The 16,348-nt window shown below is 45.0% G+C and overlaps 1 protein-coding gene across 3 annotated transcripts in view; it reads right to left on the bottom strand.

Annotated features, from left to right (window-relative positions):
• Nucleotides 1–10,354: 10,354 nt before the first annotated feature.
• Nucleotides 10,355–16,348, bottom strand: part of LOC144596206 (uncharacterized) — a 45,836-nt gene continuing 39,842 nt past the window's right edge. For 2 of the 3 annotated variants that reach the window (XM_078404409.1, XM_078404417.1), the window contains exons 12-13: nucleotides 12,481–12,531; nucleotides 10,355–11,463 (exon numbers count right to left, since the gene is read on the bottom strand). In XM_078404409.1, the coding sequence (XP_078260535.1) occupies nucleotides 12,491–12,531 (41 nt within the window). In that variant the 3' untranslated portion in view covers nucleotides 10,355–11,463; nucleotides 12,481–12,490. The remainder of the gene's footprint in view (nucleotides 11,464–12,480; nucleotides 12,532–16,348) is intronic. The other variant, XM_078404427.1, reaches the window with a different exon arrangement.

Below are 16,348 nucleotides of genomic sequence, written 5' to 3' on the forward strand. Positions count from 1 at the left end.
ATTCTAGAATCTTGTTTCCACTCCATGCAAAATCCTGATGCCATTAGATGACCGATCCAAATGTAGTGCTCCAGTTTTTGTTCAAAGCTGTGCTACAGACTGGTATGGAATAGAAAAAGTATGCTTAGTAAATGTGAAAGTATCCAAGTTTTTGCAAAAGGTAGGTGATTCAGTAGATAGTTAAAAGAGCATGTGCATGTATATAACTTTGCATATTATTTAACTAAATATAAAATAAGAAAACTCCATAATTCCAGACCCCAAGAAAATCAAAGTGACCCGCCTCAATTGTTACCATCCAGTAGCTCCAAAGTCAACCATAATGAAGTCAAGTCAAGTCAAGTCAATTTTATTTGTATAGCACATTTAAAAACAACCCACGTTGACCAAAGTGCTGTACATTTGATTAGGTTCCAATAGAAAAAAAATGAAACCATACAGTAGCACGCAAACAGTTCACAGCGCCTCCTCAATGAGCCTCAAACGCTAGGGAGTAGAAATATGTTTTGAGCCTTGTAAAAGGATGCCACTCGTAGGCAGAGTCTTTTACTATATAAGTTTATTAATGACACTACACATACATTATGCCCTAGCTGTCCGTGGTCATCACTGGCACTAGAGAGCGAGCTGGAGGTGGGGAAGTTACAATTATACCAGAGACAATGGGGAGTGGTTAGTAGTGGTGAGGTCACTATGTTAAAGGAACATGCACTGATCTACATCCTTCCTCTTGGAAACAAAGTGACCACGGCTCATGCGCTAGGCTCAAACTACAAGCAGACTACTCGTACACACCGTACCGGACAGGCGGCCTGACCACTCTCCCAGAGCGGGTGCGCAACCCACCATCCCCTCCGGTCGAAGGAGCAGCATGAACGGGTGCGGGTACAGAGGCTGGGGAACCAGGGGAAGGAGGAGGACTGGGAAGCGATGCACGCGCAGGCGAGGGAGGGGAAGGTGGCTGGGGCGACTGCGGATGTACCGGAGCAGGAGGCACATCAGGCACCGCGGACTGGACGGGAGGTGAATACGGGATCGCGGGAGGCGGTGCAGGCTCGTTTACCAGCATCAGGTGCTGGCGGGTACGACGGTACACGGTGCCCTCGTAGTTGACCAGGTACGACCGTGGAGAGTCAGCATTGCCGACGACCACGGCCAGCCGGTGGTGACCGGAGGTCGACTCCATCCGGACAACCTGGCCAGCGAACAAAGGTGGAAGGGGACGGGACGACTTGTCAAAGGAGCGCTTCTGAATGAGCTGCTTTTCAGTGATGCGCTCCCTGACAGCGGCAGGGCTCCGAGCCGTGGGTTGCAGGGATTGCTGGGAGATGGGGATAGGGGGTCTAGTGGTGCGGGACATGAGGCGCTGGGCAGGGGAACCGAGCGCGGGGTCCCGGGAGATGTTGCGGAGGTTGAGGAGGGCAAGGTACAAGTCCGAACTGTCAAGCCGGCAACGTTCCATCAGTTCCTTAGCGCTGCGGACAGCGCGCTCTGCAAGTCCATTGCTTTGCGGGTACTCGGGGCTGCTGGTGATGTGGCGGAAGTTCCACCGATTTGCGAAAACAGCAAACTCGGCGCTGGTAAACTGGCTGCCGTTGTCGGACTGGAGAGATGCCGGGGAACCAAAGGTAGAGAAGTGGCGGCGAAGCTTCCCGATGACGGCAGCAGACGTGAGGGACGGCAGCAGGTCCACCTCGAACCAGCTGGAGTAGGAGTCCACCAAGACCAGGTAGTGTTTGCCACGCCACTCGAAAATATCGGCGGCAACAGCCATCCATGGCAACTCAGGAGCCGGCTGCTGCAGGAGAGGCTGGCGCTGCTGATGAGGTAATAGGCTGTTGCAGGCAGCGCAGGCAGAGACCCTGTCCCGGATCTCCTTGACCATGCCAGGCCAGTAAAACTGTGCTTGGGCCTGGGATAACGTGGCCTCCACCCCTGGGTGTCCGTTGTGGGCAGTGTGGAAGTAGTGATCTCGCAGCGCAGCCGGCACCACAACCTTGTGACCCTTCACCACCACGCCCGCGTGCAGCACCAGTTCATCCCGAACCAGGAAGTAGGGCACGGCAGGGAAGACCGTCGTTCAGGCCAGCCACGGCGGATGACGCCCTCAAGCTGTTGAAGGTTCGGATCAGCGGCAGTGTGTGTGACCAGGGACTGCATCTGCCAAGATGGAACGATGTTGACGTTCAACACCATCAGGTCAGCCGATTCGTACGGATGGCGGGAAATGGAAGGTAGTGGGGCACGGGACAAAGTGTCTGCCACGAACATCTCCTTGCCTTTGCGGTACACGATTTCGAATGTAAAACGCTGCAGCTGCAGCATCATTCGCTGCAAGCGGGACGAGGCTGCGTGGATGGGCTTGTTTAAAATAGAGACCAGCGGCTGGTGGTCTGTTTCGATGGTGAAAGTTTTTCCCAGAACGTAGTCTCTGAATTTGGAGCACGCGAACACCACGGCAAGGAGCTCCTTTTCAATCTGCGCGTAGCGCTGTTCAGCAGGGGTCATTGTGCGAGAGGCATAGGAGACGGGCAGCTGTCGGTCGTCGTAGAGCTGCAGGCAGGCAGCACCAAGGCCGAACCGAGATGCATCGCAGGTGAGGACAATTGGCCTGTTCAGGTCGAAAAACTGCAAAGTCGGGGTCCGTGCGAGTCTGGACCTCAGGGCCACGAAGGCCGATTGGTGGTGCGGGAGCCAGACCCAGGCATTGTCCTTCTTGGTCAGCTCCCTCAGGGGGGCACTCAGTTCGCTGAGGTCGGGTATGAACTTACCCAAGTAGTTGACCATGCCCAGGAAGCGCTGCAGGCCGGGCACGTCAGTGGGAGCGGGCATTTCGGTGATCGCCGCCGTCTTCGCGGGGTCTGGCTTCAGGCCCCCCGCCGTGAAAACGTGGCCGACGTAGGTGACTTCCTCAACGCGGAACCGACACTTCCTTCGATTAAGCTTGAGGTTGATCTCACGAGCCTTGTCCAGGACCTGGCGGAGGTGTCGGTCATGCTCAGCGACGTCCCTCCCGTACACCAGGATGTCATCCACGATGATGGCGCACGGCAACCCAGCAAACAGCTGCTCCATCGTACGCTGAAAAACCTCGCTTGCCGAGTTGATCCCAAAAGGCATGCGGAGGAAACGGAACCTGCCGAACGGTGTGCTGAAGGTGGTCAGGAAGGAGGAACGTGCATCCAGCGGTATCTGCCAAAAGGAGCTCTTGGCATCCAGGACCGAGAAAACCGTGGCTGGACCGACCTGTGCCGCGACGTCCTCCACCGTCCGCATGGGGTAGTGCGGGCGTTTAATAGCCAGGTTCAGGTCCTTGGGGTTGATGCAGATCCTGATCTCGCTCGCGTCCTTCTTGGCAGCGACCACCATGGTGGAGACCCACTGGGTGGGGGCACTCACCTCCTTGAGGATGCCCATGTCCACCATGCCACGTAGTGTGGACTCCACGCGGCCCTTCATGGCAAAAGACACACGGTGGGCCGGTCTGACCACTGGGTCGACCCCCGGGTCCACAACGATCTTGTAGGCACAGGGCAGCTTCCCCAGGACGTCATCAAATCGGTCAGGGTACTCGATCAGGGGGTCCATGGGGGCCTGCACCAGGTGGATGTCGCGGTGAAATGAGACCAAACCAAAGTCCTGGCATGCACGGGCGCCCAGCAGGGTGACGTTTTCAGATGCTAGCAGGAGGAACGTGAGGGGCCGAGAGGTCTCCAGAACAGTACAGACAACCGTTGCCTTTCCCACGGCAATCAGAACGCCTCCCCCATAGGCATGGAGGCGGGAGTTGTCAGGAGTAACCCTCTCCCCCGAACTTATCTGCTCGAAGAGGCCCACAGACATAACATTTGCAAACGCCCCAGTATCGACCTTGGCAGGGAAGGAGTGTCCATTGACTGTAACATGCACGGATGGATCCGTTATCAATGCAGGTGCTCCCAAGAGCGAAAACACCAGAGAGTCTCCATGGGAGGAAGTCGTATCTGAGCCATGGAGTACCTCATGTTGGTACCGGGAACCGGTTGCGCTATCATCGTTGGCAAGGTTGTTTAGACTCCCTCTAGGAGCAGGGACAGGTCTCCCACGAGAACGACAAGCTGCAGAAAAATGGTTCTGCTTCCCGCAGGAATTACAAGTTTTGCCCTGCGCTGGGCAAACGTTATACCTGTGTGACGAGAAGTTGCAGTTTGGGCATCTGCGAGGGGTGACCATAGCGGGCGCGGAGGGGGCGACCCGGGTCTGCGGGTCATTCAATCGCCGGCGGCCGGTGAAATTTATGTCCTGGGGCGCCGGCCGAGATACTGAGCCAACAGCAGAGGCCATGCGTGCGGCATGTATGGCGTCCGTCAGCGACAGGTCAGGCTTCATCAGGAGCTCATCCCGCTGCTTAGAGTTTAGGAGACCGTTGACCAGGACGTCCCTGATCATCTCGTCGGGTGTAATCGTTTGAAGGCGGCACCGCCGAGCCATATGTCGTAAAGATGCAATGAAGGCGTCAACGTGCTCCCCTGGAGTCTGACGCCGCGAGAAAAATTTGAAACGTTCGATAATGTTATTGGTGGGTATATCGCACAGGGCAGTGAACTTAGCCATGAGACATACCGGGTCGTTGCGGTCCTCCGGAGGGACGAATTGGAACGACGCATAGCGTTCCATTGCCTCCGGACCAGCCAGGTTGAGGAGCAGGTGAGCTTTTATCGCAGCAGTTGCATCAGGATAGGCAATCGCTATATAGTGTTCGTAGTCCCGCTGGAAGACAGTCCAGCGGTGCACTATGTCCTCATCGAAAACGAGCGTGTCCGGACGACGACACGAGGAAGACATGGCAAAGTGGAAGGAGGGGACACAATTGGGAGAAACAAATGATAAACTAAAAACCGATAAACAGGAGACGCAAGTCTACCGATCTGACACCATGTAAAAGGATGCCACTCGTAGGCAGAGTCTTTTACTATATAAGTTTATTAATGACACTACACATACATTATGCCCTAGCTGTCCGTGGTCATCACTGGCACTAGAGAGCGAGCTGGAGGTGGGGAAGTTACAATTATACCAGAGACAATGGGGAGTGGTTAGTAGTGGTGAGGTCACTATGTTAAAGGAACATGCACTGATCTACAAGCCTGGACTTAAAGGAGTCGATGGAGGGGGCAGTTCTGATCGGGAGAGGGATGCTGTTCCACAGTCTAGGAGCTGCAACCGCATAAGCGCGGTCACCCCTGAGTTTAAGCCTAGACCGCGGGATAGTGAATAGCCCCAAGTCGGCCGATCTGAGGGACCTGGAGTTAGAGAGGGGGGTTAGAAGATTTTTGATGTAGGGGGGGGAGTGTCCATTTAGGGCTTTATACGTGAATAGGAGGAGCTTGAAGTTGATTCTGTACCGTACAGGGAGCCAGTGGAGAGAGGCCAGAATCGGGGTGATGTGGTCCCTTTTACGGGTACCCGTCAGGAGTCTCGCTGCGGCGTTTTGGACCAGTTGCAGGCGGGACAGGGAAGATTGGCTGATCCCAGTGTATAGGGAGTTGCAGTAGTCTAGGCGGGAGGAAATGAAAGCGTGAATGATTTTTTCTGTGTCGTCGAATTTGAGGAAAGGTTTGATTTTAGCTATGGTTCGAAGTTGGAAGAAGCTGGCTTTTACCACAGCGTTGACTTGCTTATCAAATTTTAATGCAGAGTCAAATATCATGCCGAGGTTTTTGACATGCGGTTTGACTAGGCAGGATAGGCTTCCAAGACTGCCTGTTATCAATTTGATGGAGTCGGGGGGGCCGAATAGGATGACCTCAGACTTGCTCTCATTTAATTGGAGGAAGTTCTGTGCCATCCAACATTTTATGTCCTCAAGGCAGTGTGAGAGGCTGTTTAAATTTGACTGGTTGTTGGGTTTCAGGGGGAGGTAAAGCTGAGTGTCATCGGCATAGCAGTGGAAAGAAATGCCGTGCCTTTGAATGATTTGGCCAAGGGGGAGCATGTATAGAGAGAAGAGAATGGGGCCTAGGATGGAGCCTTGTGGAACTCCGCAGGAGAGGCTAGCTGGAGCAGAGGAATAACTGCCTATGTTGATGGCGAAACTCCTATCTTTGAGGTACGAAGCGAACCAGCTCAGGGCAGTGCCATCAATGCCAACCGCGTACCGGAGACGGTCAATAAGGATGGTGTGGTCCACTGTATCGAATGCTGCGCTGAGGTCGAGAAGGAGCAGGATTGCACAGTCGCCGGTGTCGATGGCGAGAAGCAGGTCATTGTGTACCTTCAACAAGGCAGACTCTGTGCTGTGGTGGGCTCTGAAACCTGACTGGAAACTTTCCAGGATGGTGTTTTGGTGCAGGTAGGGCACTAATTGGTTAAGGATTGCCTTTTCAAGGACTTTTGACAGGAATGGCAGTTTGGAAATGGGTCTGTAGTTGCTAGGCAAGGTGGGGTCTAGGTTAGGTTTTTTCAGTAGGGGCTGGACCACCGCGTGCTTGAAACTGGTTGGAACAGTGCCAGTGGCCAGAGAACTGTTGATAATAGAGAGGATGCTGGGACCAGCTATTGCAATGACATCCTTCAGAAGGGCAGTGGGGGCAGGATCAAGGGGGCAGGTTGCAGGTTTCATAGTGGAGACAAGCTTTGCAAGGGAGGATAGAGTGACGGGTTGGAAGCAGTCCAATTTAGATGAACAGACTAGTGAGACAGCTAGGTCACGGGTGGGAGGGGAAATGTTCAGTCTAATATTCTCAACTTTGTTGGTGAAAAATTTAGCGAATTCTTCGCACTTAGCAGGGGACCCAACTAAGCTGGTACTGGGGGCGGGACATATGACAGAGGTAATTGTTCTAAATAGGACCTTGGAGTTATGAGAGTTTTTCGAAATAAGGTCGGAGAAGTATTGTGCTCTAGCAGACTTTACTGCTTCCTGGTATTTGAGAAGATTGTTTCTCAGAATTTCGAAGGAAATTTGAAGCTTGTCACATTTCCATCTCCTTTCTGATTTTCTGCACTCCCTTCTTAGGGCTTTGGTGGTGTCATTGAGCCACGGCCGACCTTTGGGCTTAGGCTTTTTCATTTTAAGGGGAGCGATAGAATCCAGGATGGAAGAGCAAGTGATATTAAATAAAGAGGCGAGATCCTCAGTGCTGAGATGGGGGGGAGAGGCCTCAATAGTGCAGATGTTGGGGGCAGCTGTGAGAGCCTCGGAGAATTTACTGGCAGTCAATGAATTTATGTCGCGGAAGTGTTCTGAAGGATTTTACGAAGATGTTACCAGGACTAGAGGGTCTAAGCGAAAGGCAGAGGTTGAACAGGCTGGGACTCTATTCCTTGGAGCACAGGAGGATGAGGGGTGATCTTATAGAGGTGTATAAGATCATGAGAGGAATAGATCAGGTAGATGCACAGTCTCTTGCCCAGTGTAGGTGAATTGAGGTCCAGATGATATAGATTTAAGGTGAAGGGGAAAAGATTTAATAGGAATCTGAGAGGTAACTTTTTCACACAAAGGATACATGGAACAAGCTGCCAGAGGAGGTAGTTGAGGCAGGTACTATCCCAACATTTAAGAAACAATTAGGCAGGTACATGGATAGGACAGGTTTGGAGGGATATGGACCAAATGCTGGCAGGTGGGACTAGTATAGCTGGGACATTGTTGGCCGGTGTGGGAAAGTTGGGCCGAAGGGCCCATTTCCACATTGTATCACTCTATGGCTGTATGACTATTGGGAATGGCTCACATTTGCACCAGTCTTTCAGACAATTCCGACCCCCTGCAATTCACAAACAGAATAAATTAGTCCATGGAAGACATCGTCTCTTTTGCAGTGCATTCAGCCCCGAAACAGTTGGACAATAAGAATATTTCTGTCAGGATACGATTCATTGATTACAGCACGGCCTTCAACACCATAATACTGAATAAGGTCGTCCCTAAACGTCAGGACCTTGGTCTTACTGCCACCATCAGCAACTGGCTTCGGGGCTTAATGAACAGCAGACCTGTCAGTTAGAATTGGTCATAATTCACATGTAGAGGGAGTACAGAGAAGGTTCACCAGATTGATCCCTGGGATGGTAGGACTTTCATATGAAGAAAGACTGGATAGACTAGGCTTATACTCGCTGGAATTTAGAAGACTGAGGGGGGATCTTATTGAAACATATAAAATTCTTAAGGGGTTGGAGAGGCTAGATGCGGGAAGATTGTTCCCGATGTTGGGGAAGTCCAGAACCAGGGGTCACAGCTTAAGGATAAGGGGGAAGTCTTTTAGGACCGAGATGAGAAAACATTTCTTCACACAGAGAGTGGTGAGTCTGTGGAATTCTCTGCCACAGAAGGTAGTTGAGGCCAGTTCATTGGCTATATTTAAGAGGGAGTTAGATGTGGCCCTTGTGGCTAAAGGGATCAGGGGGTATGGAGAGAAGGCAGGTACAGGTTACTGAGCTGGATGATCAGCCATGATCATATTGAATGGCGGTGCAGGCTCGAAGGGCCGAATGGCCTACTCTTGCACCTATTTTCTATGTTTCTATAACATTTCCTCCACCCTGACCTTCAACAACTGGTACCTCTCAGGAAATGTTATGATCAATTCTAACCGCATCAATATCACTTAATTATTCACTGTCAATGCACAGGAATCGTACTCAAGTAACTACAAGAATGGTGAAGGTTAATGCAATTGTTGAGCTGCAAATCAAGGCAACAGAAGCTTTGCTAGAAATCTAAAAATTTGAGCTCATCCATAAAGATTTGATATTGCCATTGATTATGACACTGAGACTGTTCCATTCTCTCAAGTTTCAGATATGTTTGAGACTCAAGTTTGACCCAAAAGTATTTAAGAAAAAAATCAAAACTAATCAAGAGTGTGACACAATGAGATAAAGAATTGCCAATTGCATCTCAATGATGTTCCAGATTTGGCACTGCTAAAGTGGAATCTTACCACATGCACAAACAGTAAAAGCACAACCCAATGTTAATGAATTCATACATCATTAGTTCTGCATTAATTATGCCATCATAAAAAAAGGTCAATTTTACAGAGCTTCATCTGGATTACAAATTTTAAATGAAAAGTAAACATGTAGAAATGAAGATGACACATTTCACTGCCATTCATTACCATCAATGAATATTAAAGGCATAACATTTCCTTCATTAAAAAATTACAACAAATTGCTATCTCATTCGATTAATACTTGATTGCAACACACACACAAGGTTTGGTTAAGTTTGCATCCAAAGATTACACCCTTGAAATGAAACAATGGCTTTTATATTCCAAAATAATTCTCCACCTGTGCTGCAACATTTTCTCTTGTATCATATACCTGAAGTATTCTAACAAGTTCCTACTGTGAAACACTTCGAACTCTTGAAAATCATTATACACAATATTTATTATAGACAATCCCCAACCTACACAATAAGTGACTTACGTAAACTCACACTTACGTAAACAATTCTGTACTCGGTCCCTAGTGCAATTAAGGCAGTTTGTAATTTTCACAAAACTGTACGATCACTCAAGTTTACATCGGAAACAAGTCAGCAATGGTGGCAGTACTTGCGCAGAAGATCGCACGCTGCAGAAAGTGCCCTGGATGCAGCCAGATGCTGCTGAGACAGTCTATACCATCAGTGACTGACACAAAGTGCTAGAATAACTCAGCAGGTCAGGCAGCATCTCTGGAGAACATGGACAAGTGACATTTTGGGCCTTCTTCAGACTTGGTAAGTTATTTCAGGCAGGGGATGGCGATTCCAACTTACTTAAAATCTGACTCACGCACGGGTTCATGAAACGTAACCCTTACCCAAGTCGGGGAGTGTCTCTATATCCTTCTATCAAATCAATGGGTTTGTTTTATAAAACAATTCCAATTACCAAAGACTACCTTCATAAAATTTGTGTTGACTGTTGTCAACTAACCAATTGCAATGTTTGCTAGTTCAAATTATAGATATGAAGAACTTTCTGCACTGTATTCGATAATCTAAATGGGAAAACTGTTCTACTCTGCAGGAGATCATTCAACTCTAATGAGCAAATCATTGCAGTAAAATAAATTTAATATGGAAATGAATTAAGGACTGTTCACCCTTGATTCATTTTGCCATTCATTCCCCGTTTTGACATATACTCTTCCTTTTGTGCCAGTTAGTATTGGCACTCCTCATTATTATTAAATGATCTAGTAACAAGCATTGGAAATCTGTACATCACTGGAATATAGAAGGCAATAGAGAAACAAATTTTATAATTTTCCCCAACAAATAAATTGTAAATAAAAATGTGATTTAAAAAATTGTTTATTGTATTTGACAGTTTCACAAAAAATAAATATACAGTACTTTATTTGTCCAAATGTAGCAATACTATATAGAAAACACTGTTCTCAATGATTTAGTAAACACTTAGAATACCAAAACAAAAAAAATTCTTATATCTATAAAACAGTTCAGAGATTTCTATAGTGTCATTTAAAAAATACGCATTCTACAATATGATTCATATATGAAAGTGCAATTAAGAAGTTTTGTTACCATAGCACCAATGATGGATGTTAAGACAAGAGCCATTTACTGGAAATCTTGCCTTCATTGGATTGGCAGCAATTGAAAATAATATTATTCAGCAAAATATACCTTTTAAAAACCACGATCTAATTTGTCCTTTAAAAAAGCTAGTATGATACACATGTACATTTTATACATAAAGTTGTGATGTGTTGAATGCCAGAAACAAATAACACAAACAGTGAAAATCACATATGCTACTTCAAAAAATAAAAGCACAGTAATGGAGTTATCCATTAAAGTACATAATTTTGTTAAAATTGTAGGCAAAAATTTGCAGGCAAAAAATTATGGAAAACCCATTGGAGACCATTTTCTCTTAGTTATTTACATCTTTACATGTAAAAATTGATGTGATAATTGGTACACGCAGAATACAATAATTTTAACCACATAACTGGTATTCCAAAAGGAAACAAAATGGGGGAAGGAGAAAAAAAACATTAATTTGAACTAAGCCAAGGTATTACATAACCACACCAAATATCTTTTACTACAGTATTTAAACTATCCAATAAACCATTACATATTAAAGCACAATAATAGTGGCAAAAAATGTTCTGTTCAGTAACTCCATCAGTAATGTGCAAAAATCAAATATAATCTGGATCACACTGTGAACATATTTTCTTCAGCATGCTTTTAGAACCAGATACAAAGCACAATAAAAACATACTTAACATTGAAAAAAAGCAATGCATTACAACAAAAAACAATGGTTCTGATCCATAAAAGTCAAATTCAACAGATAAAATCTCGCCTAACAGATAGAAATCCAGCAAAATTCAATGTTCACATCTGACCTGAGTTGCAGCTTCAAACCATTCTTATTCTTCATCACTCACTTTCTCTATTCTTCATATTTTAACAAAGAATTTTTGCAAATGGAAGTGCTCCTGTAAAATCAAGCAAAAATATTTACAACCAAATTATTTTACTTGGTCAAGTTGTGCATAATTGCAAAATGTGTTTAGCTGTTTAATTTCTCTGCTCTTGATTAATGCAGCAGAGCATCTTGCAGCATTTATAGGTTTGTACTCGCATGGCTATGTTCAATGTGCAAGCATTAATGTTTCATGTGCAAGCAAGTATCATGCTTGGCTTGGCATTAATAACAGCAGAAAAGCAAAAACAAAACTGTAGAAGCTGGAAATCTAAAATAAAAATAGAAAACACATGAAAAACTTGACAAGGCGGGGATCTTCTCTGAAGAAATAACTTTGATATTTCAGATCAGTGACTCAAAATGCTAATTCTGTTTCCTTTCTTCACAGGTGCTGTCCGACTTGCTGAGTGTTTTCAGCATTTTCAGTTTTAATTATTGATGGTGTCAGGGGAAAAAATGTCACAGTTAAACATGATCCTTTCTCACCCAATGAATAATACTCGGGAGCTGTAGAAGGAACCCAAGCTAATTTACTCCTTAAACGAGGCAAATTAAACCATTTGCAACTAAGATCAACTAATTCAATATGGAGCAAGGTTTGAATCAGAGATCTTCGTGATAAGAATGGATGAGTGATTAGTCTTAGTTGAAAAGCTAAAAGCCAATTCGAACAGAACACGATTCACATCAAAATTCTTGTTATTATCCTGCAGTGTATTCCAATCTGCATTGTACTTTTGTGAAAACCAACTATTTCCCAGGTTTACTCTATGATTAAAATTAGCAAATTTTACTGGTGAAAACCTGCACCTTTTCCCCATCTATGCTACTCATTTTGTATAGGAAAAATAACAAGATCTGGCTTGGCATTGATCTAATCTGCAGCAATAATAAAATGACAATTTTCCAAACTAAATTTCAAACAGCATTCTAAAATGGTGCTAAGTGGAGGTTTGCTATTTTCCTACAAGCTTAACCAATGTGGCACTGAATTACCAATTGTATTAAAATGTGTTGAAATATTCACCTTTATTTCTTTAATGTATCCAATGATAATGTTTCTGCACAATGCAATTTCCTGAGTAATAAAGTAAAAGATTATTTCAAATTTATCCTTACTTAATGATTGATCAAAACAAATGAATGCTGGAAGGTCACAAGTACCAGTGATATTTTGTTTTATCACCAGACTCTCAAAATTCAAGCCAAATGACAGGCTCTGTGGAGTAAAATTGTCATTTAATGACATTAAAACTGAGAAAACCAGTCGGAAACAGATGTTTAGACCATTACTAGTTAAATTAGTATACAGCTTCAGTCCCCTCAAAGGCATATTACCAAATATAATTTAATGCAAACAAAATTGGTAGGCTTGGTGAGTTCACAGCCCACTGGAGAAGTAGGGAGTACAGGAGTTTCAGGGAGGATATTACAAAGCATGACACCTGACGGCTATGGAAATAACCAATAATAGCTGTGCAATGAAAATCATGGATGTGCAAAAGGCTAGAATTGGAGTACTGTAGTGATATGAGGAAGTTATTGAGCAAGTTTACATATATATATTCCCTCATATAGGTGTGACTTCACCATTCCATCATTAATGGAACCACAGTTGAACAAGTCTCTTCAAGTAAAAAAAGATGGGAGAAAACTGGAAGGAAAATTAATTAAAGAGAAAGTGGGCTAACTGCACAAGATCTTCATAAATGTTTTGGTAATTTCAAGTTAATCAACATTAACTGATAAAAAAAAAGGGAGTTATGTTTATGCTGCGATAAGATACTTCATTGCACCAATTCAATGTAGGCAGACTGCAAGATTGGCATACAGCTTCCCGGAGACTCATAACCAGCCCCATGTAATGCAGCAAACTAATCATAATGTTGTAATTTCTCTTTCAAAAGGACCAACATTTTATCTATTTATTTATAAGACACAAAAAAAAAATGACCTTGGACTCAGCTTTGCACTTTTTCTGCCAATTCAGAGAATAAGAAAGCACAATATGCTTATATATATCATATCAATACAGCCGGAAACAGGCCTTTTCGGCCCACCAAGTCCGTGCCGCCCAGCAATCCCTTCTGCTTCCTTAGAAGGATTAGGAAGTTCGGCTTGTCCCCAATAACTTCGACAGATGCGCCGTAGAAAGAATTTTATCGGGATGCATCACAGCATGGTTTGGGAACAGCTCCATCCAAGACCGCAAGAAATTGCAGAGAATTGTGGTTGTAGCCCAGACCATCACACAAACCAATGTCCCTTCCATTGACTCCATTTGCATTTCACACTGTGTCGGCAAGGCCACCAGCATAATCAATGACGAGTCTCGCCCCGGTCACTCCCTCTTCCATCAGGCAGTGTGAAAACACATTCCTCCAGATTCAGAGATAGTTTGTGAACCATCCTACCAACAACTAGAGGGCAGTCCTGAGCAACAATCTACCTCATGGAAGACACTTGGACTATCTTTAATCAGACTTTACTGGACTTTATCTTGCACTAAATGTTATTCCCTTTATCATGTATCTGTACACTGCGCATGGCTCAATTGCAATCAGGTATAGTCTTTCAGCTGAGTGGTTTGCACGCAGCAAAAAGCTTTTCACTGTACAATCTTTCTGCTGACTTATTAGCACGCAACAAAAAGCTTTTCATTGTACCTCGGTACATGTGACAATAAACTAAATGAAACTAATTTTAGATAATCTTTCAAACACCTCTGGCTAGCAAAGTCCTTTTGTGTTGGACAACCAATCACCAGTAGCCAAATGAGCACTGGCAGGTATGCCCTTTAGTGACCTGCATGACAGGATGTATAGAATAAAGCACAAATTTATAAAGCAAAAGACTTGACCAACCTGTTTAATGCAATACATTATTGATGCTGAGGGATAGATACCCTAAAATGGTTACATAGTAAGCTGGTCAGATTTCCTAAATGCAGATATTCACAGTACCTAATCCCGTATTGCCTGCTTCAATGCTTCTGGAGTTCCGCAAGGAGGTTAGAGCCTACACAGCTCCAAGAGTCATAGCTCCACGTCATAAGTTTACACGTGACTGTAAAAATACAGAATCCCACATACACAAAATATAGAGATTACAGGCATGCCGACAGGATGAGTGGATTCATTAATAAGTTTAGATTTGTGAACTACAAGTCTCATCAAAGCAACAAAGGTACATCACACAATTGTGCTGACACTCCAACAACGATGGGCCTGGAGCTACAAAGACAATCTTTCCTGCATAATAAATATCCAATATCTTTGTATGCTCTGCAGAATGGAACAAAGGGAAGAAGGCAAGAATAGACGTAGTACATAAGTGACATGATCTCTGCATCTGTTGTATGGTGTACCCACCGACTGCAAACTAACAAAAAATGATCTCACAATCTCTTTCACAGTTGTCAAGAGGTTTAGGTACCCAGTCACTGAGCACATGCAGGAGACTTATAGATGCAACACTTTGAAGGAACAATCTACAATATTGACAGAAGAGAAAAATAAACAAAGCAATTAATTTATTAGTGCTGCAAAGACACAAAGTGCTGGAGTAACTCAGCAGGTCAGGCAGCATCTCTGGAAAACATGACAGAGACATTGTTTTGGGTCAGGACCCTTCCTCTAACTGCTATTATTATTAGCATAAAGGGTAAAGGAAGGAATCTATTTTCTGCCAACGGGTTCCATTTTGTAAAAGCCAGTTTCTCGACAAATCTGCTAAGTAGCAGGAGTTGCTGAACATGTCTGAACAGGTGTAGACCCTGAGGGTTGGCGTCTCCTTTTCTCTGCTTGTTGCTGGTATATAAACTGGATTCATAATTATAATTTAATTTAGTGGAGTTTGCTCAATGTTGGATATTGTTTTTATCTTTTAATCTCCAGGATATTGGAGGAGGCCATGCAAAGATCTGGAATTACATAATTAGCTTTGCAGGGACCCAATCTATGCAGTTTTCAGAGACCAATGAACTGAAGGCTGCAAGCCATCCCAACCCACACCCTGTCCTTATTAAAGTCATAAAAATTCATCATAGCTGAGTAGTCCTGCTATGTACAACTAATATAAATCAAGGCTAAAAGTTAAATTGTAATAAAAGAGAACTACAGATGCTGGCTTATACCAAAGATAGACACATAATACCGGGGTAACACAGTTGGTCAGATGGCATCTCTGGAGGAAATGGTGACTTTTTGGGTTAGGACTTCTTCAGACTGATTGTGGGTGGGAGAGTGGCAGGGGGAACTGGACGCAAAAAAAAAGACCAGGCCAAATCAGGGCTGGCAACAGATGACCACAGCAGGGAGGTTCCCTGATAGGCCAATTGTTTGCGAGGAATGGTGTGATCCCAAGAGGGATATATCATTGCAGGTTATGGAATTGGTTAACTGACTTTTCGTGAAGGGGGAGAAGTGAATGTTTGTCGAGGTTACCTAAAATTATGAGTCCCTGGATTGGGTTGAGGGAGGAGGTACAAGGGCAGGTGTTGCAGCTCCTGCGGTTGCAGAGGAATGTACCTGGGGATGGGGCGGTTTGGGATGATTGGACCTAGGAGTTGCAGAGGGAACGTTCTCTGTAGAAGGTGAAAAGGTATGAAGATGGGAAAAATATGATTAGTGGTTGGATCTTGTTGGAGGTGACATAAATGTCGGAGGATGATGTGTTGGATGTGGAGGCTGGTCAGGTGAGAACCAGGGGAACTCTGCCCTTGTTGTATCTGGGGGCAGGGGGAGCGAGAGCAGAATTACGGTACACAGAGAAGACACGTGTGAGGGGCCCATCTGACAGAAGGGGGAAAACCGTGTTCACAGAATAATGAGGACATATCATATATCATATATATCATATATCATATATATCATATATATACAGCCGGAAACAGG

This window comes from Rhinoraja longicauda, chromosome 1 (genome assembly GCF_053455715.1).
Source record: "Rhinoraja longicauda isolate Sanriku21f chromosome 1, sRhiLon1.1, whole genome shotgun sequence".
Classification (NCBI taxonomy): Eukaryota; Metazoa; Chordata; class Chondrichthyes; order Rajiformes; family Arhynchobatidae; genus Rhinoraja; species Rhinoraja longicauda.